The sequence below is a fragment of the Odontesthes bonariensis genome, chromosome 5, assembly GCF_027942865.1.
Source record: "Odontesthes bonariensis isolate fOdoBon6 chromosome 5, fOdoBon6.hap1, whole genome shotgun sequence".
Lineage (NCBI taxonomy): Eukaryota > Metazoa > Chordata > Actinopteri > Atheriniformes > Atherinopsidae > Odontesthes > Odontesthes bonariensis.
Window position 1 is genome coordinate 32,195,986 of NC_134510.1, and position 25,887 is coordinate 32,221,872.

The following is a 25,887-nucleotide window of genomic DNA, read 5'->3' on the forward strand; positions in this document are numbered from 1 at the left end:
TGAATGTAAACATGTAAGACTGAAATCATACAAAATCAAGCTTTTCAAAACTGGGTTAACACACCCAGAATAATGCAATAGGAGTTTGAATTCCTTCGGTATGTTTATGGTCAACTAAACTCAAATGGGCCTTGGTCCTCTGTACATGCTTGAAGATTCAATCTTATTGCATCTTTTTGTAGTGTAGTTGCATATTGATACAGCTGATTTCCCAAGATCGATGCTCTAATCAATACATCTTTCACATGAGAATTTGGGATTAATAACCAGTCCATACAGATTTTATGTTAACAAGTGCTGAACTATTGCTCTGCTCTAATGAAATCCTGATTTTATAACTTCAGCATCATCTGACAAACTCACCACTCAAGTAACTTAACCTGGACACGAACTGCTTCAGCTGCTGCCCTCAGGCAGATGCTGTCGGTCCATTAAGACTCACACGTCCAGATTTGGAAACAGTTTCTTCCCTCGGGACATCACTGCACTAAACTTTCAATAACTTCTTGAATTCATACATATTATCTTTTTATTCCCTTGTTGCACTTTATTGCTGCTTTTTGCAGAATTAATTTGTACTATGGACTCAATTTTTTATGTTGTTTGTGGATGTGTGTGTGCAGTGAGTGTTTTATTTGATCATTTTTATTATTTATGTGGAATGTTGTTGTGCACCATGAGGAGCAGCATCTCCAATTTTGTTGTATTTTATACAATGACAATAAAGTTTCTATTCTATTCTATTCTATTCTTAAAAGCACCATCTTGAGTTAATTCAGCTGTATAATGATCTCACAAAGAGAAGGTTAGAAGCAGCAGACATCTCAATTGTTTACTCACGCAGTCTATTGTTTTGCGGCATCAGTTTCTTAAGTCAATTACTCGGTTTCTGCTCCTGTCAATGTAAACTGGAACAAGGACGATGGTATGATGCAGTTTGCGCTGAGATTCCATGTTTGAATTCAGTTTGAATCTGGTTTGCTCTTATTGAACAGGATATACTGTAAATTATGCATTTTAAAATTTTGTTCCATATTGCCCCCAAAACAACAACAACAACAAACAATGAGAGCATCTGTCCTTCTGAGGGTCTTGCCGTGGCTCTGATGCAGCAACTTATTGTAGCTTTCCCTGGCCTCATGGTGCAAAGTCAAATGTATGTGGAATTACCTGAAATGTTTGCCGCTCATATTTACGTTTTTGCTGTTGTTGGTTCTTGACATGATGCAACAAAATTTCATTAGTTAAAGTTCATTCCACACTGTGCATGGACACCTCTACCTCTTTTTGAACGTCTTGCAACACCATCAATGCCGCCAGCCATAGCTTGTTTTTTAAAAAGAAATAAGAGAATTTTTACAGACTTTCAAACATTGTTGTTTTTTTTTACATTGATCTAAGCAGCGCATAAATAAATGTTTAGAGAAGTTATAGCCGCAACAAAAGCTGCAGCCACAACATTAATAATACATGCTTTTTATTTACCAGTCCAGAAGAAAAGATGCAAGCTCTACATCAGATTTCAGTCATTGACTCATTTATTGCAACATACACGGTGAGAGGGAGCAGTGGGCGCACTGGTGTATTTGTGTAGTAGGAAACTTCAGACAGCTCTCCACAGGGGTACTTTGTATAACCATGTTCAGAGATAATCATTCTTGTTTGAGCCGCCTTCTGCCTGTGTTCAAATCATCTATCTCAATATGTTAGATTCAGTTTTTTTGACCGATTGTTGCCCCTTTTCATCCGAGTGGCTGCATGAGCCTCCTGAATTTGGGACCAAAATTATATCACAGCTCTCGGGTTATTTTTTCCTTCTACAACTTCAGCGATCCTGCATCAAAGATCCTTGTGGTGGTAAAGAGGGAGAAAAAAATCTCATAAATGGCGAGACTCAATCATAACAAGTGTTACAAAAAACAGGGTGCAGTGGAAAGTTTGAAATTTCTTATTTCTTACCAAGTTAGATTGGATTAGGAGCAGACTGTCCTGCTAAAATTGCAGGCTTTTAAGGATGACTGAATTCCTCATGTTGCCATGGTAACCATGACAGCAGTATAGCTGCTCTTCCCCAAGGCTTTGTCATACTGGTACCAGGCATCTTTCCCAGTCTTCTGTTGTTACAAAAGATGTAAATGTTGTTGCTGTATGGGACCAAATAAGAGATAATAAGTGTGAACAAATCTTTTCGATTTTCAAGGACAATGGGGAAGACATGCATTTTTACCAATCAAATAGACAGAAATTGCTGGCTATAAACTTTACAACTTTACTAAGGTCTTTTGGCAAAATGACCAAATCGTAAAACTAGTGATTGGACATTTAAAGTAATTAATACTTAAAAAACTTCTATCAAGTTTCTGTGGCCTTGCAAAATCCTAAAGCTCTAATCCAAAACTACATTTTCAGTCTTAAATTGTTCAGTTTGTGTCATTTGTTGAGGCTTCCCAGAAATAATCATATTTATAACCAGGAGCCAAACTGTGACGATGAACAATGAAAATGATGGTGTACAGCCTCAGGAGCGTTTCATTGCATTTACTTAACATAATTTCTAAGACAATGCATGCATGAACTGATAAGATTAGGAGAGCAATAAATGATCACACTCATCCTTTAATTAAGTTAGCTTCTTGGTAACTTGTGTAAAGTCTGCTAAATTAGTTTAAAACCAGATATTCACTGGGTTTACACCCAAATTTGTCAAAATTTTAAACAAGATTGCACAAAATATGAGAAAATGAAGTGAAAAAACACAGTTCCATTCATGTAACAAAATTATTAATGATTAGTTCTCCATGACAAGCAGCAGGTTGCACAAATTATCCAACCAGAACTGCAAAAGAAGAAGAGCTAATTTGCGTTGTGAAGAGTGGCAATCAAAGCTCAAGTGAAGGAAAAAACAAACAAAGGAAAGTGTGGCACCTGAGACAGTAGCAGGAAATAGAAATTGGGATATTTAAACGGGTAGTATTACAAGTATGTCTTCTTGGAAGAGTTCTGGTACCACCTTATGTGAAATCATGTTCTCTTTGTCACAACATACTCACCAAACCTGTTTCCACCGCCCTTGGTCCATCAACTAAAACGGAAATCCAACTAACTTTCCACTTCTCCCAAAATTAAATACTGGTTCTTTGTGAATTTTTCTCTATTTCAATCCAGATGCTTTATGTGCATACTGAACAAGCAGCTGGATAAAAACAACTATTGTTGCAACCTCCGCTACTGCCGTCCAATGACGCTTCATCATTCCCTGCGTGTTGCTGCCAAAGGGTCCTATTCCAGCACCTGTGTGGAATGAACAGGGGGTTAAGTCTGTTAGCATTTTTGGACTTTATGAATAAATTATGGCCACCATGCTCTCTCCTCCTTTAGGAAATTGGGGCAGTTTCTCTGAAGGTGCCGTAGAATATTAAAGCTGCGGTGAATAATGTTTTACTCACGATAGTGGACAAACATCTGACAAAGATAAAAAAAAAAAAAAAAAACGTATGTATACATGTATTTAAATATAAACCATAAGTTGGTCAACCACACCACAAGTTTAACAGATTAATAGACCACGACCTCTACTCATTAGTCGCTACCAACATGTTGTCACAGCAGTGGGCCAACTTTTATCTTTATATGTTTACCTCCTGAATGTTTTTCTTTTTTGATTAAATGTGTTTTCATATGAAGGCAGTGGAAGCCTTTTTAATGTAAAACAACCGCAGGGAAAGACAAGACAGTTAAGACAGAACTCGTCAATTGATCGAGTTTATCTGAAAAACAGGAATGTTACACTTTGCTCTACAGTTTGTAGTGTTATAAATGCGTGTCCCTGAAGTTTCTCCTTGGTGCACACATGGTATAAAATGTCCCTGGTGGAGCTCAGTTCTGATCTCAGCAGTAAATTGTCTGACTGTTCCCGTTTCTTCAGTCACTTCCTTTAAATTACGTCAGCAACCATTTTCACAAACCTCAGAAGCTAAAGCAGGATTCACACAACGGAATTAAAGGTGCAAGTGTGTAGAATTGAGCATATCTGATTTCAGTCAGTTTAGTCCCTCGTAAACCCTGATTTTCTACCAAAAGGAAAGAATGGTAGTAATGTCTTTGATTTTTGAGGCTAAAAAACAGGAGCTCTACATCTGAAAATTAGCACAGTAGACAGCAAAACACAAATTATTCTATTAATCTGACCAAAACCAGACTTTTTTCCACTGGAATTGAATAAAATTAAGCTTTTCCAACCCAGATTAACTAAAACACTCAAATAATGAGGGTGGGGATAAAATCTCTCCTGCATGTGTAGTGGCCAAGTGCTCGGTACATACTCAAAAGTGTCGAATTTTTGCATCTTGTTGTAAAACAATAAAGTTTAAGTATATATTAACATATTTTTCTGTTTCTTGTCAGACGGCTAAACACGTTAGAAATTGTGACAATCAAACAGTAAAAAAGAGTCAACTCCCTGCTGCTGAAAGACTCTTAATCTTAATTTTTACAATTTTGGTTAATAACTTAATCCCACTCCCTTGCATATGTACTGAGGTAAGAATGGTAGTATTGTTAAATGGCCAAACTGAGCTTTAACAGCTGATCAATAGTAGCCATGGACCAAAATTCATGAGCTAAATTTATTATCCTATTATTTCAATCTACATCGATGAACCAGCCAATATGAATGCAGCAAGGAGTGACATGGTAATGAATGTAGCACTGGTGTCACTGAGTAAAACCTGAACAAACCTGAACAAACCTTAAAAGAGCAGCCATAAGAGCGAAGTGTAATGAGAGGAACTCAAATAAAGGAGCAAATCTGGTTGAGATAAGGCATCAAAGGACACATTTCATATCATCATGCACCATGGAGAGAAATAGTGGAGGAATTCCAGCTCTCACAAACAACCGTAATACAAACCATGCAAATAAGCGCAGTCTGTCAGCTGATAAAATCCACTTTAGTTAATGTGATGTTAGCATCTGTGTTACTCTTCAGTTGCAGCCATCTACGTTTCAGCAGGTATCATCATCATGCACTCTGGATACATCAAACATGTTGTAGCTAAGCTCATTAGACGCCTGTCGCACATTGTGGTTCGCTGTGAACTTGTATAATGGTGAAAACTGCATTGTGTGAGGTTGCTTTCGAATCAGTGTATGCTTTCAACAGTGGGGAACAAACTATGATGGCTGGTAAAAAAATACCTAAGGTCCTCTCTGAAGGCAGCATTTGGTTTGTCCAATCAGGGCTACCGTAGATGCCTGTCTCAATGAAAGAGGGTCTGCAACAAAGGACTCACTCTGAGGAAATCCAAATACAATGTCAGGGAATTATAACCCGACATAACAAATAACACATATTATATATTATAAATATCATATTGCATTACTGCCAAGTAGACCCTCCAGGTCTTAAACACGTAAGCCTTAAGATAGCCACACTGGCTACATTCAGAAGTTCAGAGGTTAATGCATTCACTGTGCTGGAACCACAACACCTGTTCATAAAAAAATGTTTTTTATTCCAGAGGAACAATCTGCCACTCACCTCTAATTCTAAACCTATAACTCAAATCTCTCCTCTCAATGAAAGGTTGATGTTTTACTGATTTAAATGACTGCAATTAGAAAAAAAAGACCCAAGCTCCAATTAGCCAGGATTATCTTTTAAGCTTGCAGAAGACAAGGATTACATTGCTTTTTGTTCACTTACATATAAATATTTCGTCATGAACACTTCAACAAAACATCCCAAGAGAGCTTTCTGTCTAAAACATTACATCATGAAGATTGTGCGTGATTTTAGCAAGAGTCAGCTGTGGTCTGTGGGTTGTACAGAAAGGTGGATCTCAGTGGCAGTGCACAGGTTTAAATAAGTCTGGATGACCTGCTGAAGGGAACTCTGTGGGCAGGTTTCAGAGATGTGATGTTTCTGGCCTTCATTTCTGCAGCTCATGGAGTCTGCAGTCAGACTGGGATGACCTGAGGGGAGCAAGTCTGAAGTCAGTAAGTGTTCTTCCAGGAGCGGAGGTACAGCTGGATGGGGAGGAGGGGGTTTCTGTTCTGCAGACTCTTGTGGAAAACATCAAAATCGGCTTTCCTGACTCTCTGAAGATAGTCTTCCAACGCCACCTGCAGCACACAACACAACAAAGGGAGAGTCTGGTTCAGTTTACGTCAGGCCCCATCCTGGGTGTTCTTCCTTTGTGCTTTTCACAAGCTAACGCAATTTACTAAGGTTTTCATGAAATGTCTGACATGCTTTGATACAAAAAAAAAAATAAATACACAGACAAACAGTACAGAAGCACCTTCCTTAAGAAGAAGAAGAAGAAGAAGAAGAAGAACTTTTATTTATATAGCACCTTTCCTAGATAAAAATCACAAAGTGCTTTACACAGTAAAACAAAATTACAAAGAGAAAACTCTTCATTTGGATCATTTTAGGGGATTGGATTGACCCACTCGACTCCACTCTGCCCCTCTCTTCCTCAGGGTCTGCCTCTTTTTAGATGCACAATACTCAAAATGGAGGGAGCGTGCAGCAAATAGCCTGAGAGCTCAGACCACACACCAAATTTCTAAACAATTTTGTTCTAAAAAACTCACATTTCCCTCACCTGCAGTTGGGCAGTGGACAGCTGGTAGGCAACTGATCTCTCTTTTAGGCACAGCCTCATCATGAGTCATGTGTTGAAGTGGCTTGAGATGTTAAAATGCACCACAGAGCATAACGGCTGCCGGCCAACATGAGAACTCGCATCATAATTCCACCGGCACATATCAGCTCCATAAACTCTGGGCTTCACAGCTGCTCCATTCCTCTGTGTTTTAGGTTTTTAACAGCTTACATTAAGAACCGTTGCTTATGTGGGCAAAATTTCACTGATGTCTGTTTTTGAAACAGCAGACACCAGCGATGTTTTGATGGTGCTTTCAATGACAAATATGCAATTAGAAGTTTCTACTTCCTACTGGTAAAAATATTAAATATTAGTACGTTGAATGAGCAAAATTAGCAAAGCACAGTCCTGTTATTTTAGGTCTCACACTTTATGTCAGAATGAAAATCAAGACATAAAGTGGACCTGCAGAATATAAAGCCATTCCCAAGGAAACTTGAGGATGCGATTGCTGCTAAAGGTGAAATATAAGTTCAGTATGTCCATGTAAAAGAGATCTTTAAGTGTTTTATTTTTTATAAATCTGCAAAACCCTCTGGTATTTTTTTTTTTTCACGGATCAATGCAAAAAAAAAGGTGAGGATATATAAACAATAAAATGCAGACAACCATCCAGTGGCACTATCTTATTGATCAGACAGTTTATTCCCATCACATGTTACTCAATTTCTGGTGGGAAGAGAGGGCATTTTGTATCACGGGGAGCAATCGATACGGACATACTGTCCTGCAGAAATAATTTGCAGAAAACACAGAAGCTGAGGCAGAGGCTGTGAGGATCAGGGTATTACACGTTTCTCAGGGCATCTGAAGGCAATTTAATCTGCTGCTCTTCCAGCCATACTTTAGACCAAAATAAAAAAGGTTTGTGTCAGACAATAAAGTCATGAACTGAAAATCTTATTGTGCTTCTGTTAAAAAAAGGTAATGTTTTGTTAGTTGTAGTTATTTAAAGAAGTGACTTGCTGGATCCATCCCACCTACATTATTCACATTTTCCTTTCATTAAGTCAACAGAAACGCGGTGCAGACTTTTTTCCTGCCGCCCACGGAGCTCTCTGATAAGGTGACTGGTTCTCTTTCCTCCATTTCTCACTGAACAAATTGGTAGTAAGTCAGAGGCTGTAAATGGATTTTTTCAAATACAATACTTCAATACTTTTTTTTCTCATTTGAGCACAAATTGCACGTGCAATACACAAGTAATGATGCAGAATTGTTGCCAAATAAAACTACAAGATCAGAAAATGTTTAAGTTAGAAAATCTGTCATAATTGAAATCACACAGAAGTTCTTTTAAATCGTCTTTGTTGAAGCTTTGATATGTGTCCTCAGCTCTAACAGAACTACCTCTCAGTTAGATCTAAAAAGAACTTTATGTGTTAAAAAGAAAACGCAACCGAGGGGAGTCTGTGTTTTTCCTGTCCCTCGGGCTTCACCGGCGCCGCTCTCTCTCTCCTTTTGTGTCTCATGACACATGTCCAAACCTGCAATTTATCTGAATTAAATTTTCAGCACAGCGAGAACGCACAGGAGGCTGCGTCTGGTTTCTCATGTGGACGAATATCGCAAAGACACAAACGCACACTGACGCACATATGTGCCGAAGAAGCCAGCGAAGGTCCATTGCAGCGTGAAAATCATAACTCTTCATAGAGGAGGGCAGGGTGCTTTTTGCTGTGTGCAGACTGCAGGAGGGCGATGGCGCTTCTCAGCTTTCCATTGTAGTTACAGCACATCGGTGCAGCATCACGATAATGGACCCTAGAGAGATTAGAGATATGCTATCTGGCTGCAGAAAAACAGCCGAATTTATATTGAGTTTAAAATAAATAAAACTTTTACTATCATTTTAAAATCTATTACTTTGAGTCAAGAGCACTCTTAAGATTAAAGTTGGTGAGGATTTAGTTCTGGCTCTAACGTTGCATTGTACAAATATACTCACATTTTTGTATTAATATATAAAATGTGCTTAAATCTTAAATCCCAAATGTTTTTAAACTGACCCTACTTCAAATTTGCAAACTTTCTTGGGGAAATTCATCTGAAAATGTTTTGGGATCTCATCTAAATCATGAATAAAGATAACCACGATCTGACTGAACCAAAAAACACAGAGCAGCTTTGCTGTTCAAGTCCCAAATGGGCAAGACAAGTGACAATTCAGTGTAGGCTGGAAAAAGTTTAGAGAAAAGTTGAATTTAGTCACTCAGAGAGCATCTCTATGCAGCAACCGCCTCCATCTAGTACTTCCGTAGGTGCTTATGAGACTTGCATACCAAAACAATAAGGATTTTAGACCAATCCTCCTACATAACTCTCAGTAATATTTCTGGAGTGTCTTGATCAAACGACCCTCTTCAGCATCTCAGCTGGGTTAAGGTCAGGACTCTGAGGCATTCGTTCCTAAACATATTTTTTTTTTCTTTTTTAACTATCCTGGTCTGCTTTGGGTCCCTGTCTTGTTGAATCGTACACACTTTTGAAAGCTTCAGGCCATAAAATGCTGCACTGACAGTCCTCGAGAGGGAAAAGCAATGACACATTATTACTATGTCAACATGTTGTGATGTTTGATGACATACAGGAAGAATTCATAAAACTGTTTTCAGTGAAATCAAAGCCAAGGAGCTTCTGATGGGAATTTGTTAAACTTTTTCAAGCTACACTCGTAAATCAAACAGACATCCATAATTTTCCGTCCCGAAGGGCTGATTGAGAAACCAATTTAACACCTGATCAGAAATTATGAGGATAACGTGAAAGGGTGGAACATCTTAAAGAAAATAGCTTAACCTTGGAAGTCTGTTTAGTCGGATGCTGCTTATCAAAAGGACTAAAAAATAAATTGACATTTTCAGTGCTTAAACACGGCTGTCCTTTACATGAGAGAATCATTGTAAAACATTTGACTTTTAGGTAAATTTCTTCTGCAGCATATCAGGGATTTTATTAAAGAGTTTTAAAAGCCAGTCAAAACAATGGTATCTAGTTTCCTTGAACGTATTATAAACATATTATCAGATGCTTGAAGACTTACTGTGCTAAGGAAGGCCAGACTGGCAGCTGCAGGAACGCTGTGGCTAAATGATCGAGCCTGAGGGAGAGAGCACAATAAAATATAAAATAAAGTAAATGTTTGCACACTAACCACTGCAGAATGCTTTAGCTTTAGCAGATATCTTTCATACACACAGAACTGACAAGAAAGCAGTAAAATAACTTTTGTTCACGCTTGTCTGTAATCAAAACCATTCAAGTATCTCCAGGTTACACTTCCATTCCTTCCAGTCCTTGATGGCAAATAATTTACATTTTTCTGTTTACAATGTTGCACAATGAGTATGAGATACTGATAAAATCCTGTTTTTCAAAGAAATATAAATAGATAATAGAGCCAAATACAACAAATGAGATGTTAAAATGAATAAAAACATGCAAATTTTGTCAAAAAACGTTGTAACCTTTGGAAACTGAGACCCTATTCTTTCCTGATATTGGGTTTTAGTTGCTCAACAGTTTGGGGCCTCTGTGGTAATATTTTCCGTTTCAGAATGTGGCAAATATCTAAAACGCCATATTGTTGTAATATGTGCTGTATGTATCGTCTGGCTGAAATAAGCAAGGCCTTCCTTAAAAAACGATTTGGGGATGTCAGTAAATGTTGCTCAAGAACCTGTGCATATACCTTAAAGCATTAATGGTGCATTAATGGTGCAAACTCTCATGTCGTAATAGACCCAAAAACAAGAGGCGCTTGAATGATCCTTTGTCTTGCTGTGTAGTTTAATCAAAATTAATCAAAATTGCAAACAAAAGCTTTGAAAGCTGTTTTCCCTCATTACCAGTAACAGACATTCAGATTTGTCACAGCTGGATTAAGACCAATTCAGTAAACAATGGCCCAGTTTCATGAAGTGTCCTCAAGACAGTGCCAGCAGGGACAATAGTGAGGCGGCCGTGGCTCAGGTCAGGCAGCTCAGTGGTTAGAGTCCAATGACCGGAAGGTTGGAGGTTCGATTCCCACTCTCACCACTCAAAAAGATTGGCGAAACAGCTGGAGGGGTGTCAGTCCACCTCCTTGTCACGGCTGAGGCTGAGGTGCCCTTGAGCAAGGCACCGTACCCCATGCTCCCCGGCACTGTGAATGGGCACAGCATCTGTCTGAGTGTGTGACCCTGTGCATGAGTGTGTTAAAAGCGGAGGCGTGTTAAAACGTGTGTATGACAATAAATCTGATCTCAGCAGGAAACTGGAGTAGATGCAGGTCACCAAACTGGAGTGCAGTCACGTACAAAAATGGTTTTCCAGCTGCAAGAAGTCGAGAAAGTCGACAGAATGTTTCAGTTTAGGTGGGCAAAGCGAAACAAAATCTTATCAACTGCTCCATATGTGGCACAGAAATTAAATTTCTACTCTGCAAGTTCACGTCTAATTAATCCAATTAGGCGATTAATTACCAAAGATTTCTTTCTACCAACATGTTTGCATTTCTAAGCTTTGATCCTGGTTTCAAAACGATCAACAGCTCACAGCGTTACAGAGTAGAAGCAGCTTCTGAGAAATAAGAGTTTCCTCAAGACTTAAAATCATAAGTAGTTCAGTTATTGAAACTGATCGTTCATATCATCAGTAAGGGGGAAATAATTAAGGTTTATTACTAAAGTTGTAGTAAGTCGCGGTATTGTACGGAGCCGAAGTAAATTTGTAGGATTTTTTTTATATCTTCATCCCTCACATATCAGTGTTTTGATATTAGAAATAGCTCAATGTAAATTTTGTTCTAATGGCAGTTGAATTTATATCATAAGTACCATCTAAAATGACTCATCTTTCAAGGAAAATTTAGAATCAGGACAGATGTTACAATAACTAATTTAAAAAGCAATGCGATGTAATAGCTCCGAGTCTGAACACTGCACATGCACAGCCATACATGCAAATTTACTGTCGAGGCAAAAAGGTGACAAAAGACACCTCCAGAGGCAAAAAAAAATGACAAGAGACAACGTAGGATAATGTTACAAGAGCTCTTTATAAACTATGATATAGGAAATAAACACTCAGAAAAAGCTCCAGTTTACTTGTTGTGCAGTTTGGTCTCTATATTAGTTATTATGCAATTATTTGAATATAGCATATGTGGGAAATCAATACATGTGCAACTTAATGCGCATTGCATCTATTACACTGTCATGTAATTGTCATTTTTACCTAGTTTCTGGTGCATTATGTTGCACCGTAAAACCAAACTGTGTCGTGTCAGGCTGGAAACCAAAGTTGAGAATTGTATCTCAGCCCCCAGCTGCTCCAGAGCACTTTCAGGCCCGGGGATACAACTGAGGTTGGTGTATTTAAGAACAAATTAGAGGTACTTACTTTGAAAGTTCACTGCTCTAGTGTTGCTTTAACAATTGTCTTTGCACATCTGTGTCCTTTTTACACCAACCAGTCAACCTTAAAACCACCTTTCTTGTTTTGTGTACTCCCCTTCATTCTGCCAAAACAGCTCTATGCTGTGGGCGAGCACACTGGGGTCTGGATCTGAGACATTGATATCAGATGCTTTGGGGATTTTGGATAGCAGGCTGTTCCTGTTCCTGGGCCCCGGGGCCCATTGTCCTGCTGGGGGAAGCCGGGTGCAGTTTCAACTGACCAAATGTTGTAATCGTAGCATTTACTAACACCAGGACCAAAGGTTTCCCAGCAGAACACTAACATGCAACAAGATGATTACTTCACCTGTTAATGGCTTTAATGTTGCGGCTTATTTGCGTACGAGTCTTTAATCTATATCATTACAAAGTTCTTATAATCATTACAAACATGAATACTGTTCCCATGATGAGGATTACTTTTATAAAAGCCAGCTCTTTTGTTCTTTTTCAGTTAATTGGTGCAGCAAAGGAAGGGCAAAACAAAGAAATCTTCATTTATATTCCAATATTGGTTGCACTCAGCATAATCACACGTGTTTTGGCTTAAGGGAACATTCCTAATTGGTGTAAACAAGGAGCAAACAAAACACAAATGCTGATGAATGTTGGAGAAGCTGCTTAATGAAAAAGCCTGCTTAAGTACAAAATCAACGAGGCATGAAAGTGGAAACTAATAAATCCAAACCAATTAACTGCAAACTCTACATTAATAAGTTAGTGGTAAAACATGGTTCTAGGACATTTACATTACACACCACAGAGCAGGTGCAAGCTGTAAATCCCAGCATGGCACATCAATGGTGCTCATTTACATTTTCAAAATGTTTTCGTTCCCGCTGTTTAAGTGGCTAAAGAGGTGTTGAAGAGAGTCACAAAAACATGTCAACTGTCTATGTGGGTTTCACTTCTCCTTGTCTCCTTGCATCAGCCAAAAAGACATTGTGCTACAGATGATATTGATCAACTTGGACTAGTTTTATGGGGGTTTTATTGTACTTTTTGTACAATTCTTATCATTCCAAACAGGCTTTTTTGCATCTGCATATCTCCACTGTAATTTTGGACCACTTGACTTCTCTAAGAGTCAAATTCATATTACTTTGTACACAACAAAAAGTCTGTGTACTCACACAAAGTTGAAATGCGCACATGAATATCTTGACAGATTTGTAAAGAAAATAAATTCATAGCGTTGACATTTCTGATGTGTCTTACCCTTACAAAGGAAAAAAAATAAGGTAAATTGCCATGTATTTCACGTTTCTTCATGCACCTGCAGCTTGGTGTCACATATGTCAGTTCGCACAAGTAAGTGAGTGTCGATTAAGCCCTTTTCACACCTCCGCAGATTTCCATTGATCTGATCACAACTGTGTTGGTATAATGTGTGTATACCTCCCTAGTGCTCTTCTGTAAACGTTAGAGACGTATACCTGACTAGGTTGGACCTAGTAACATGTACACTTATGACTATGACCTGCTGGAGGAACCTTAACAGGTAGACTCTCACAGCAGTGGTGAGGTAAAGTGACATATCGGTCAGGCTTGCTATTACTGTAGTGCAATTAAAGACACACTAAAAGACGCAATTAAAGACTGTTCAACAAGTTTTAGCATGTCAAAAAAGGGGATATTTTAGGATATTTCAGCAGGCTCAAATGAACTGTTATGGAAATATGATGTGTTGCAAAAAGACTGACTCTAAAGGGTTTTTACTGCACTTCATACACTCAGTGGGGTTACATGGCACTGAAAGGATCGGATAATTGGCTAAATTACAATAAGAATGAGTTGAGCAAGGGTAATTATCCTTGGATATATGGCAGTTAATGAATCGAATCAAACTCAGGCATTCGAGAAAATGGCGAACGAAGAGCAAGATGAAGGTACGTCCCTCTAAATTTCATTTGTGGTGAGCTGCTTATTGCACAAACGCGATGAACATGGTGACATCAACCCGGACCGCGAGGAATCTGGGTGTGACCCTGGATGACCAACTGTCGTTCTTGCCAAACATCGCATCAGTGACCCGTTCCTGCCGATTCCTCCTCTACAACATCCGGAGGATTCACCCCTTCCTCAGCGACAAGGCAGCACAGGTGCTCATCCAGGCTCTTGTCATCTCCCGCCTGGACTACTGCAACTCCCTCCTTGTTGGCACCCCGGCTTCTGCCATCAGACCTCTGGAGCTGGTTCAGAAAGCTGCTGCTCGTCTGGTGTTCAACCTCCCCAAGTTCTCCCACACCACTCCCCTTCTCCGCTCTCTACACAGGCTCCCTGTAGCTGCTCGCATCCAGTTTAAGACTCTGGTGCTGGCCTACAGGGCAGTGGAAGAAACAGCTCCTCCATACCTCCAGGCTATGGTCAAGCCCTACACCCCCGCCCGACCACTTCGCTCTGCGGCCACCAGGCGCCTGGCTGCCGCGTCACTCAGCGGTCTCTGCGCACGATCGACACGGTCACGGCTTTTCTCTGTTCTGGCACCCCGATGGTGGAACGATCTCCCGACTGATGTCAGGACAGCTGAGTCGCTGCCCATCTTTTGCCGCTGGCTGAAAACCCACCTCTTCAGGAAACACTACCCTGATCCGTCCTCTTAGGACATCACCTGCTCCGTCCTAGTTCCTTACGCACTTATTGTTTCCTAAATTGTCTTTGTTTTCTAAATTGTCTTCCCATCTGTCTAGGTACCTAACTTATCGCACTTACTCTAGCACTAGTTTTGCTCTTAGCTGTTTGGTTTTGGAAGGAAATGCACTTATGATTTCTTGTGACCTGAAGTTCTTTTTCCTACCGATGTTGAACGCACTTATTGTAAGTCGCTTTGGTTAAAAGCGTCTGCAAAATGACCGTAATTTAATGTAATGTAATGATGGAAAACGGCGCATTCTCAATCGTGTTGTTTCTTTCTTTCTGACGGCGACAACAATTGTAATATCGTCTCTTCCGGTTCACGACCCCGGGAAAAAATCTCAAGCATGCGCAGACCGCAAAGTCTAATTCACCACGTGCTTCACCCGTCTGCAAACACGTTTAATTTGACTTTCAACCGAGTTATCTCGGGGTCTTAATCCGATCGCGAGTAATCCGATCCGATTCAATTTCTTGTCAGATTCAGGTGTCTACATGCACTTAATAACTCAATCTTATTGTAATTTAGCCAATTATCCGATCCTTTCAGTGCCATGTAACCCCACTCACTGTCCAATCTCACATGAATCACAAGTATCTCACATGCACCGTGACGCTTTCAGTCACTTTCACAGGCATTTCTGAATAATAGGTGGGGAGCACTGAATGTAAATACCTGAGTGACTGAGTGCCATCACTGCAAAAGGCCGATGAAGCCATTAATGTTTCATCTCTCATGTGTTAAAAGGCTGTGCCCGTCTTTAGACAAAAGCATCAAGTAAATAAAATACAAAAGATATGTAAATCCCTTCAGCCAGGTTCTGGACACTGATGAATTATATATCAAAGCAGCACATCAAAGCCTGTTGCTTTGCAATCATGCGTTTTAGTGTCACAACTGAATGTGCCGCTTTAATGTCCACATGCTTTTGATGGTACTTTGTAGGCGCAGTACATACGTGCTGCAGGTGTACATGAGCCTGACTGGCGATGTCGTACACAACATCTCGAATGTTCTGCTCCCGGCTGCCGCGGATGAAGTCCTCCTGCGAAGCTCCATGCTGGAGAAACACACAAAAAACACAGCCGTGTTCCCAGGTCACAGATGATGTGTCACTTTAACAACAAAGCCTTTCGCTGCAGTTCAGCTGGAACCAATTTGGCTCCACTTCACACTAGGGCTGAGTCGTCTCTTTAATCTGTTGAAAAGAAAGTTAAGCAGCCCCGATTTGGCTCCTGGCACATCATGCAAAGGGGTGTGGCAGTGTGCCAGAAGTGGGACAGCAATTCAACCAGCTCAGACTTCAGAGCATGGCTTTGAGTAGGTGTTGAACTCGAACAATCAGTCATTTCTAACAATAAAAATTCACATACAATTGCTTTAACTTATGGCGCTTTTCCACTTGCTCGGCACGGCTCGGTTTGGTTGTGTTTCCATTACAAACAAGTATACTTCGTGCCTCCTCGACGTGGGCGGGGTCGTCGTAACACAATTTCTGAGATTTTGATTGAATTATAAGGTAGCTTGTTCACAATAACTAAGGAACAGCCAGGTGATTTGACAAAATACTCAAACTCTGTCCCAATGATCAGCAGCAATGGATTCCTCCCAACAGGTGAGGTTTATAAGAAGATAGAGAAGGGTTTTCAGGCTTTCAGGCCGTTCCTTCAGTTCGTAATGTGGTCACAAAATGGTCGCTATAAAGAATAGAAGAAATTAAGTTGATGTCTGAAAGATCACAAGAAAACTGCTTACATTAATAGTAGAAAAGCCGCCAGTAAATTACATTGAGCTGCCAACTCTCACACATCAAGTATGAGACTCAAACAATTCACAGATTTCTTGCATTCTCACGCCACACATCCACAAACAAACCGAGGACTGATAACAAAAAGAGACTGGCGACGCATGTACGGACAAGACAGAGCGACAACATGCAGCAGCAGCAGAGTTTTCAGAACAGTCTGGAAGAAAGTGAGAAGTATCCACTATAAACAACTGCTGAATTATTCCAACACCAGTTATTTTTGCTTTAAATGATGCAGCTGTGTTATGAAAATCCCTCAAAGCTTGAAGACTCTACAGAAACGTTACCGCTGGTAAGGTGATTTCAATCTAAATTGATGGTCCAAATTGGACTATGAGCTCGACATTTTAGGTAACATAATGCTTTCATAAAACATGACAGCAGTTTTTGTGGAGCTGGAAGATGAACTGTAATGTGTGCCATGACTGTTTTATGCCAGTGCTTGAGGCATGCTGGTGTCCCTGCAGTTAAAGAGAAAAAAGCCCTGCTACTCCACAGAAACAGCATTAGAAGAAGATATACAGCATGTATACCATATATATACAGACATAACTGCATCATTTCAGTTTTACGTCTTATTTCTATGAGGTTTTTGATGTTTTATAGATCAAAACCTTTCCAATAGTGGTACCTTGCTGGGTTTTGGTGAGTCATACAGATACCCGTAAAAGACAGATTTGCTTGCACACAGTTCTCTGCAGCTCTTCTTGTTTTTCTTGTGACACTGGGAGGTGCATGAGTGAGCAAAACAACGCCAAAGCAACTGGTTCGCCAGGTATTGTGATGTTAAATTTGGCGGGCGCCACGATAAAGAACAAAGAAATGTGACTATAAACTAATTATTATGGGGGCTGAAGGGCTTTTACAACCACTCCTCCACCACTCCTGCTCTCACAGCAAGCTGAAAACAAAGTTGGCAGGACCTTTGGGAAAATAAATCTGACTCTGTGTCTAAAATTCAGTAATAGTAGCTTCCAAAATAACATCAAAACAATCCTGATGCATTTCGGAAACAAGCAAAGCAGATATAAAAACATATATTTGGACAAAAGGCAACAGACTTTCATGAATAGAAAATCTGTCCAACCATCGAGCCTGAGGCAAATCAATCCTGCTTTGGTCTTGTGTTGCAGCCAAAGGCGCAGAGCACATTTCATGATAGAAAACACACCTGAAGAGGGGAAAACTGAAGGCTTTGCCATGACCTTCACAGTCCCGTCACCAAAACGTCATCATAAAAAGACTTCTAAAGGGTGGTGCATGCAGGGCAGGTAGCCTTTTGCAGGACGAATGGATGAAAATCCCCCAAATAACAACGTAAAGATTCATAGTTGCAAAAGGTGTTTACAAGCTGTAGAAAGGACACTACCAGCTACTGACCATTTTGTTATTTTCTCATGTAAAAATAGTAAAAAAAGTAGATTAAAATGTAATCTTGATTAAAACACTGTGTCATCGTTACAGCTTGTGGTGATCAGGTCATCGTTAGCTTGTTCAGCTACTCACAGTAACTGAACAACCAACTTTTGCATCCCTCAGTGTTGTCATTTTGCAGTTTTTGTGGAGGATTCAAAGAGCTGCTGTTCTCTTTATTTCCCACAACCTGGAACGTTTGATTCCTCTGAGCCATGAACAGAAAATATAAAAGCTTTCTGAGCTGTGAGCAGGACTGGTCATAGGAATAAAACTGTAATGAATTGCTACTTTAGACACTCTTTGGTGTTCTTTGAGTTGACCAGCGATTATCACTAAAGGCGTTGATGTTTGGTTGTTAAGAGACAATTCTCCTCGTGTGTTCACAAGTTTTGAAGTGGAGGAAACCTTAAAAAAAAAGCTGGTGGAGCTTCAGAGAGAATTTAAAAAAAACAAAAACATCTGCCGGTTTATTGTAAGCAGACAACAGACAATTGCTTTAGTTGTCAATTACCTACAGAACTGAGATATGAACTTTTTCCTGTCTGAAAACACAACCTATATCAAAACATGTCACAAAGATGACAAGACAGGGACAAAAACAATGTGTGATGAAACTTCAAAACCGTTTCATCAAACTGAAAGACTCTGCATCAGCGAGCAGAAACCAAAGAAAATCGTTTGTCTTTAGACCAGACCTGAAAAAATGTGAGCCTGAACGAGACAGAGCTGTTCACGATTGATTTCCTGCTTCTGATCCGACGTTACAATCATGTCAAGACATCATCTGAGTTCAAATTTCTTGCGCCGAATGATAATCAGTTTAATCAAGAGTGAAACCAGCTGCTCTTAAATACTGATAAGATATTTAATCATCCTCTCAGAAATAAGGAGCAGAATACATCATCAAAAATTCTACAGAGAGTTTCAACCCTTTTAACACATGCATTCAGATTTCCTCTCTTCTACATCTCTCATAATCTCTTCTCAAAACCTCAGACCTCCAACTAAAGATATATGACCTCATCTTGCTCTCTGCAATGGAGCCAGCATAACAAGCCAATTTCTGCCAGAAGAACAATTTCTCCTGTTCCTCTAAAATATGGGAAATTTGCCTGAGGGTTGACTCAGTCTGCGCTCCATTTCACTGACAAATGATGGGGAAAATGAGAGAAAAATATACCAAAATTCAACCAGGAATTGAAAAGAACATTTTATTCATCTGCCAAAATTTTAAAAAAGCAGAATTTTTCTTGTTGGGAAGCCCTTAAACTTCCTTCCCATCCTATTATACATCAAACTTCTATTTCACAATACAATCAAAAACTGATGATTGATCAATCGATCACAGCCTGTGATCAGGAGTGCCATTTCTACCTTTTCCCTCTCGCAGACTCTACAAGGCTGAAATTTTGGGGAATCTCTAAAAGGTGTGCTGGACAGCATTTACACATTATGAATGCTTGGAGATTAAATAGAGATACAATTCAGACAATAAAAACCTCTTTTTGTGTGGGTTTTTGTACTCTGACCTGCTGTGAAAACCTTGAGGGATTTGTGCCCTCAGATTAGCTTTTTTATGCAAATCTTTTCAATTTTGCCTTCTTTTCATAGAACTGACATTCATCATTAGAAAAGGCGAAAGGGACTGTTGAGCCTGTGTCCTGTTGCATCCTAATTAGAAGAAAGCCGTGCTTTTAGTTCCCATATTGTCTCTGCGACCAAATGGGATGAACCCACACAACCTTTGAGCAAAATTAGCATGGAGCCCCAATGAGCCTCATTTCCCACCTGAAGCACAACAATCCAAGCAGCAAACTGTTGCTTTCCTGGTGATCACGAAATTGTCTTGAAAGGTTCCAAGATTTCTAAAAGTAACTTTTGGTATCTATAAAGCTGAGTACAGGGCTTCTGTCCTATGAAATAAAAACCTTTTGGGTCAGCGGTGCCAGTGCATGCACACTGTGCACAGCACATTGTAGAGGTGTGGATCGCGCCAATTCTCCTGCAAAGTCTGTTCTCAAAACAAGCATCCATTCTTCTGCTCCTTGTATTCTTAGTTTATCGTGTTGTTTTTTTCATCAATTCTGATCCAGGCGGTTGCAGAGTTGATCAATCTGTGAGTTTACAAACATTTTGGCCGCACACAGACGGATTCAGAGGGAGCCGATGGACTCGAATGGTGAGGGTTGGGGGGGGGGGGGGGGGGGGGGTGGGGGGAGTTCCAAAATCATTTGAGCTACATTATAGGTGACAGTGACAGAGCAAGCTCCAAGAAAGTCTGAATCTCTGATCGTTTCACAGCAGTTATGTTCTAAGGCACAAACAAATACACTCTGCAATTTGTATAAATGTCTTAACATATTTCTGAAGAGTCCAGCTGAAGCGTGCTGCCTGGTTTACCAATCTGATAAACCCAGAGCTAAGTAAGACAATCACAACTTAATGCTTGTTTCATGGTGCCACAGGCATGGTATAATCAATTAAATATACACAGACATCCAGGAAAGTAACAGACAAAGAATAGATGGATTTACCAATGAAATGATTGATTCATTTACAGATTTTCTTTCCCTTTTATGATCACGTGTTAACATGAATGAGGGCATTAATGTGGCAGTGGTGTGATAACAGTCAGTGTCGAGCAGCTTCCTGCTAAAAAAATTAATTAGATTTTTTTTTCTCTATTATAATGGCAACCTGGGGATACAGCTCGACGATGCGTGCCAAGATGTGTATAAACAAAACGCCTCCAGGCTTTGCTGTGCGTCAGAACAGGAAAAGGACCGAAGCGCATCCCAATATGTCACAGCACTGACCACAGCTCACATTGAGATAAATAAAAAGGACTTTGGGAGAAAATTGAGAAGATGTTCACTGCTCAGACTGTGTCACATGTGAATGAACATTTAATCAGAAAGACCTACTTTCTCTGTTTTAAAATAAACACAAATCTTAACCCTCAGAGAGCTTCTTTGGAGATGGAAATTACAGCCTCTCTAAAACTTATGACATTTGAGCTTTGCTTTGCTAAAGCTGAGAAACCACAGAGGTTAGAGATGAAGAATACAAGAATTTTACATCATAACACTGATGTATACACAGAGAATTAATCAAGTCATAAGTAATAAATTAATATGATGTGAAATGACTAGTTAAAATGACCTGCTCTAAGCCCCCCCAAAAAAGAAAAGGAATCAGGAAACACTAGAATAAAAAGAAAGCTGAAGTTCAAAATGGAAGTTTGGTAAGACCCATTCCAGAAAGGATGTAATTGGTCTGTTTCAATGAGAGTGGCTCTTCATTCTCTTTATCTTTTTTAATTTCCTCTTCAACTTACTTGTGTCTCCCATTCAGTTATGCAAGACTAAGTTAAGTATTACTGGAAAAGCCATTGTGCGCCTGCTGTATCCTGGATAAATGACTTTGTTAATTAAGAGAACATCTGGTTTTACTCTCTGGGTGAAGTGCAACGAGCCCTGGATGGTGAACATGAGCTTGAAGGTTCATGTGAGTGCTGATTATTTCTGTACACCTCCAGCCCCCTCTTCAGGAAGCTGAGTGGAGATGATGTGAGGTGAGCGTGCTTACAGAGCCCGGGGTGAGCAGCGTCATATCTTTATCAGAGGATTTTAAGGGCAAAGCCTACATGCTTCACACAGCAGCCTAAATACATCTGCATGCTATATAACCTCCAGCAGCAGTTTGTCTCTATGCGGGGCAGATGGCCCAGACGAGGTTGGAAAATATCTGTGGCTTTATTTATCTGGAGGATTTCAATCTGAGACTCTGCTTTTGCCATATGTTTGTTTGCTGTGTAACAATCCTGCTCCAGTTTGTTGTTGTTCTGTGCTGGTTGGTGATTTCGCTACGGCTTCGACAGGAATGTCATCTGACATCATGACAGAAGACAGTCTCTTTGAGTGAAAATAAAAGCTCAAGAGGCTTGTTGCTGGATGAGTGTTACCTGATGAGAAGTCTTTAGCTTTGATTAGGGGCTAAGCTCAGGTTAAGACTCTTAAAACTGTAATTGACCCAAAAAGTAACAAAAGCTGACAAATCTACTTTGGAGCTGAGATGATTGACCTGGTCGGTAATGCTTTTAGGGTCTTTTTTTTTTCCCTTGTCCTGTCCAGCATTATGGTAGCAGAATTAATCTGAATACCGTTTATGCTAAACACATTTGCTATGCCAAGGGAAGCTTTATGAATGTAAAGCTCCCCTTGTTTCCCATCAACTCCTCATTTTTATTTATTTATTTTTGTTACAATATTTAACATGATATGATAATAGTGCCTTTAAATGCCTTTAACTAACAAAAAGGCAACAAATGATCAAGTTGAGAAACTTTATTCATGCTTCTGAGAATTATAATTTCTTTAACATTCTGCCTTTTATTTTAGGACAAAATAATGAATAAATGAATCGGAATCTTAACCCACAAACTGGCCCATTAAGACATGAGTCGCAAACTGAACATAAACCATTCATGCTGCATCAGGTCAGTTGACTCGTAATAAAAAAAGGTTTGCAGCCTTTAAACAATGACTCTTTAAGGGCTAATTCATCCACAAACTAAATGAAATAAACTATTTCAGACAGTTACAGCTCTGAAATTAATTTCTAACAATGAACAGATTAATTCATTTACAGTAAATGTTACTGCTGGAGCGGCAGACAGTTTCAAATGGTATGAAGCCACAAAAATGTTTTAAGGTTTCATTGCATGTTTACCTCAACTTCATGTACATCAAAATAAAAACTACAAAGTGTTTCTACAGATTTTCACCAAAGACATAAAGAAGAAGAAAGAGTAAATGACTTTATGCTCCAGCGCATGAAAATCTTGTTCGTGTTCAGCTGTGAGAAATCAAAATCTCAACAGTAACATCTTAAAGCTGTTTCAAACAGACATGTCCTAATCTACCCAACTAACCTGTCTCGCTTTATTTGTACATTAAGCATTCACTAACATGATGTTTTTACATTTTGTCTAACTTTTTGTTAGACACAGATGTCGCTGTGACTCACCAACATGCAGATGTCCATGGGCAGGTAGACTTTCCGTCGACTGCTGTGGTAGGGAGTCGCTCTCAGACACGTTACGATTCCCTGAGCTTTCCCGATGTGGCTCGCCGCGTGGTCTGCGTGCACGTTTTTCACACCTTTAATGACAAACAAACACGCAGTACGGCATCCCTTTATGAATCCTGCTGGAACTTCTCTAAGGAAACATCACAGTCTGCACAGTCAAATCTCAACTTGAGGCAAAGTCATTGGTTTTAAAACAAACCGAAACAAATCACAAAGGGCGATGATGGGATGGTAAAAAAAAAAAAAAAAGATTTCTTATGAGGCAGCAAAGTTTTGCAGGTGTTTCTGTAAATACAATGGGTTCATGATAAGGATGACCCTTTTTTTACGCTAACTCACCATCTCCGTCTTTAAAACATTGGGCATTTGTACTCTAATGTGATCAGATGGAGATTGATCATTTACTAAAACAGCTTCTTCCATTCAGCAGTAGCTGAAAAGAGAAGTTGTCTCTTTGACTTTATCTCTGCTAATCAGGAAGAGAAGAAAGATTCGGTGAGCTAAGAGGCTTAATGTCTTTTGCCATCCTGGGTGTCAGAGGAGAGTCAGCCACTGGGTGTGAAAAAATATTTTTTTCTCACATGCACACTTTGTAACTTTAACAATCACATCCAGAGAAATGCTGTCATGAATGAAAGCAGCAGCAGCAGCAACAGGAAATTAAATTAAAATAGGCCAAGGAGTTCAAAAAAACAAAAATCTGATCTTTATTTTGGCTTTGTTATACAGAGTCTTTAAAGTATTCCTCGTTCATCAGTATTACTAAGCTTTAGGATCAGCTTATAATACCACTAATTTAGAATTATTACTGTTTATACCACGAGCAACATCCCCGGTCCTTACCTAAACACTCCAGCAGCAGGTATAATAAGGAGGACTGTGTGTTCTCTGAATACTTCTCCAGTTCCTGGAGGTTTCTGTAAGCTCTGTCTTCCATATCCTTCTCCTGGTAAAACAAACAGTCGGAAAGATTGTCGGCTTGAATATTAAAAGTGCACTTGTTAAATAAAACCTAATAGAAATTTGACAGCTTATTAAGTCTTTACAGAAAGGATTAGTACAAACTGCAGAAATGCGAATTAAACAAGGAGCTGATCATCTCTATTGGCGGAAATGTATCTTACTCTCTCTGTAATGATCCTCAGCAGCCACCTCTTTGTCAGGCTGTGTGACCTCACTGCCTGCAAGACATCATAAAAATCCAAATTAATCCTGAATATTAAACATCTTTGCTTTTGTTTATGAAGTTTTTGTTTATGTGTTGGTTTGTCCTAAATAAACCTGGAGATTTTTCACAATTAAAGATATTTAGATAGTCATTAGGCTGAGATTTACCCTCCACAGCTCAGTGCTGACTGGTTGGTTTGGAGGGTCATCTCTGTAAATCTCCTCTATAGCGGTCTTCCAGAACTGCATTCGCATCAAACCAATGGTCTTCTGGGAAACTGAGTCCTTCACCTTGTAGAGTAATAGTTACAGGAAGTCTAATGTTAGACAAAGTAGTTTGAAATGGACTGGGATAAAAACTCAAATAATACAATTTTAGATTTTTTTAAACCTGTTTACTAAACATTAGTTCATTATTATCACAGAAACACAGAAATTGTCACAGTAGCAGCAGTAGTCACAGCCAGTTGTGAGTCCAGCAGTGAAAGCGGTATTATGAGAAATAATTCCTCATCCAGCCTGTATGTAGGAATACCTGCCTGTGCCAGCTCCACATTAAAGGCTCTCAGAGCCAGAGCGGAACGCCGTACTTCCTCTGGGACGAGGAGACATGACAGGAAGCCTTCATAGTCTCTGGACCTGAGGAGGACAGAGGAAAAGAGAGACACCATGAATGACAGAGTGAGGAAATTCGAATTCCATAACTTAAAAAAATGCTATTACTTACCTTTTCTGCATCATGTCTGACAACATTTTGATTTGGCTTGAGCTTCTCAGGGTAAAGGCAAGGTTTTTTTTAAATTAATTTATCTATAGAAATGTTGAATCTGTTAAACATCATACCAACCAGCACCTAAAGTAAAACGTGTTTGAGCCACATGGTATACTTTATGGAACAGCAGTTTCCATATTAGCACATTTCCCCAAGATAATTAAATAATAAATTAAATGTACACAAAAAAGGGTAATTAATTATTTAAAAACACGTGTTATGAGCTAGAACTAAGGAGATTATCAATGATCTTTTTTGCTTAAAAATGTTTCAGAGGAATGGCAGAATCGTGGATTTTTAAAAGACGATATTTCACTTGATAAAAGCTCCTGGGTAAATTGGAGTGAGCCGATATGAAGAGTGAAGTCGAAATATTCGGACATCATTCAAAGACATACGGACACTTCTTTTGCGCATATAAAAACTTGCGTTGTGTAACTTTGTACAGGACATTTGAATGAAGCCTGGTGGAGAGAGTCATACCCTACAAAACAAAACTTAAGTTGGACTAAATTTGCAAGATCTTTTTTTTTTTTACGTGATTACTGTATTCGTCCAAAAGACGGGGCTTCTGAATAGGTATCTCGACATTATTAAAGCTGGTATATCTGCTCTGTAAAAACATTTTACCAACCGTGTCGTTAGCAGTAAGACCCACCTGACCATGTCCAGACAGTACTTTTCATTTTGCTGAGAGTCGACAGTCGCATTGGTTGACGCTCTCACACTCTGTATTTCAGACGCTCGATGTATAAAAACACTCTTTGGGGCTATCTTTCTGTGGAGAGTGTAAATCATCGAGCTTTTACTTCTTAATAGTCCATGTTTAACACTGATGCCAGCTGCCATGTTCCCCTTCAACTTGTGCTGCATTCATGGTACCTCGG

The 25,887-nt window shown here is 39.5% G+C and overlaps 1 protein-coding gene across 6 annotated transcripts; it reads right to left on the bottom strand.

Annotated features, from left to right (window-relative positions):
• Positions 1 to 1,496: 1,496 nt before the first annotated feature.
• Positions 1,497 to 25,873, bottom strand: ndufaf6 (NADH:ubiquinone oxidoreductase complex assembly factor 6). 6 transcript variants are annotated; one of them, XR_012769828.1, is made up of 10 exons: positions 25,659 to 25,873; positions 24,768 to 24,867; positions 24,397 to 24,519; positions 24,186 to 24,242; positions 23,905 to 24,007; positions 22,999 to 23,132; positions 15,706 to 15,807; positions 9,718 to 9,774; positions 3,051 to 6,123; positions 1,497 to 2,144 (listed from the first exon to the last, which is right to left on the bottom strand). XR_012769828.1 is itself a non-coding variant. In XM_075466120.1 (9 exons), exons 1-9 carry the CDS (start codon positions 25,871 to 25,873, stop codon positions 5,995 to 5,997), a joined length of 1,020 nt encoding a protein of 339 aa, XP_075322235.1. In that variant the 3' UTR covers positions 1,497 to 5,994. The 6 variants fall into 6 exon arrangements, 4 of the variants coding, with proteins under 4 accessions (XP_075322235.1, XP_075322236.1, XP_075322237.1 ...); XR_012769827.1 differs by having other exon boundaries at positions 1,497 to 1,848; positions 1,960 to 6,123; XM_075466120.1 differs by having other exon boundaries at positions 1,497 to 6,123.
• Between the last annotated feature and the right edge of the window lie 14 nt (positions 25,874 to 25,887).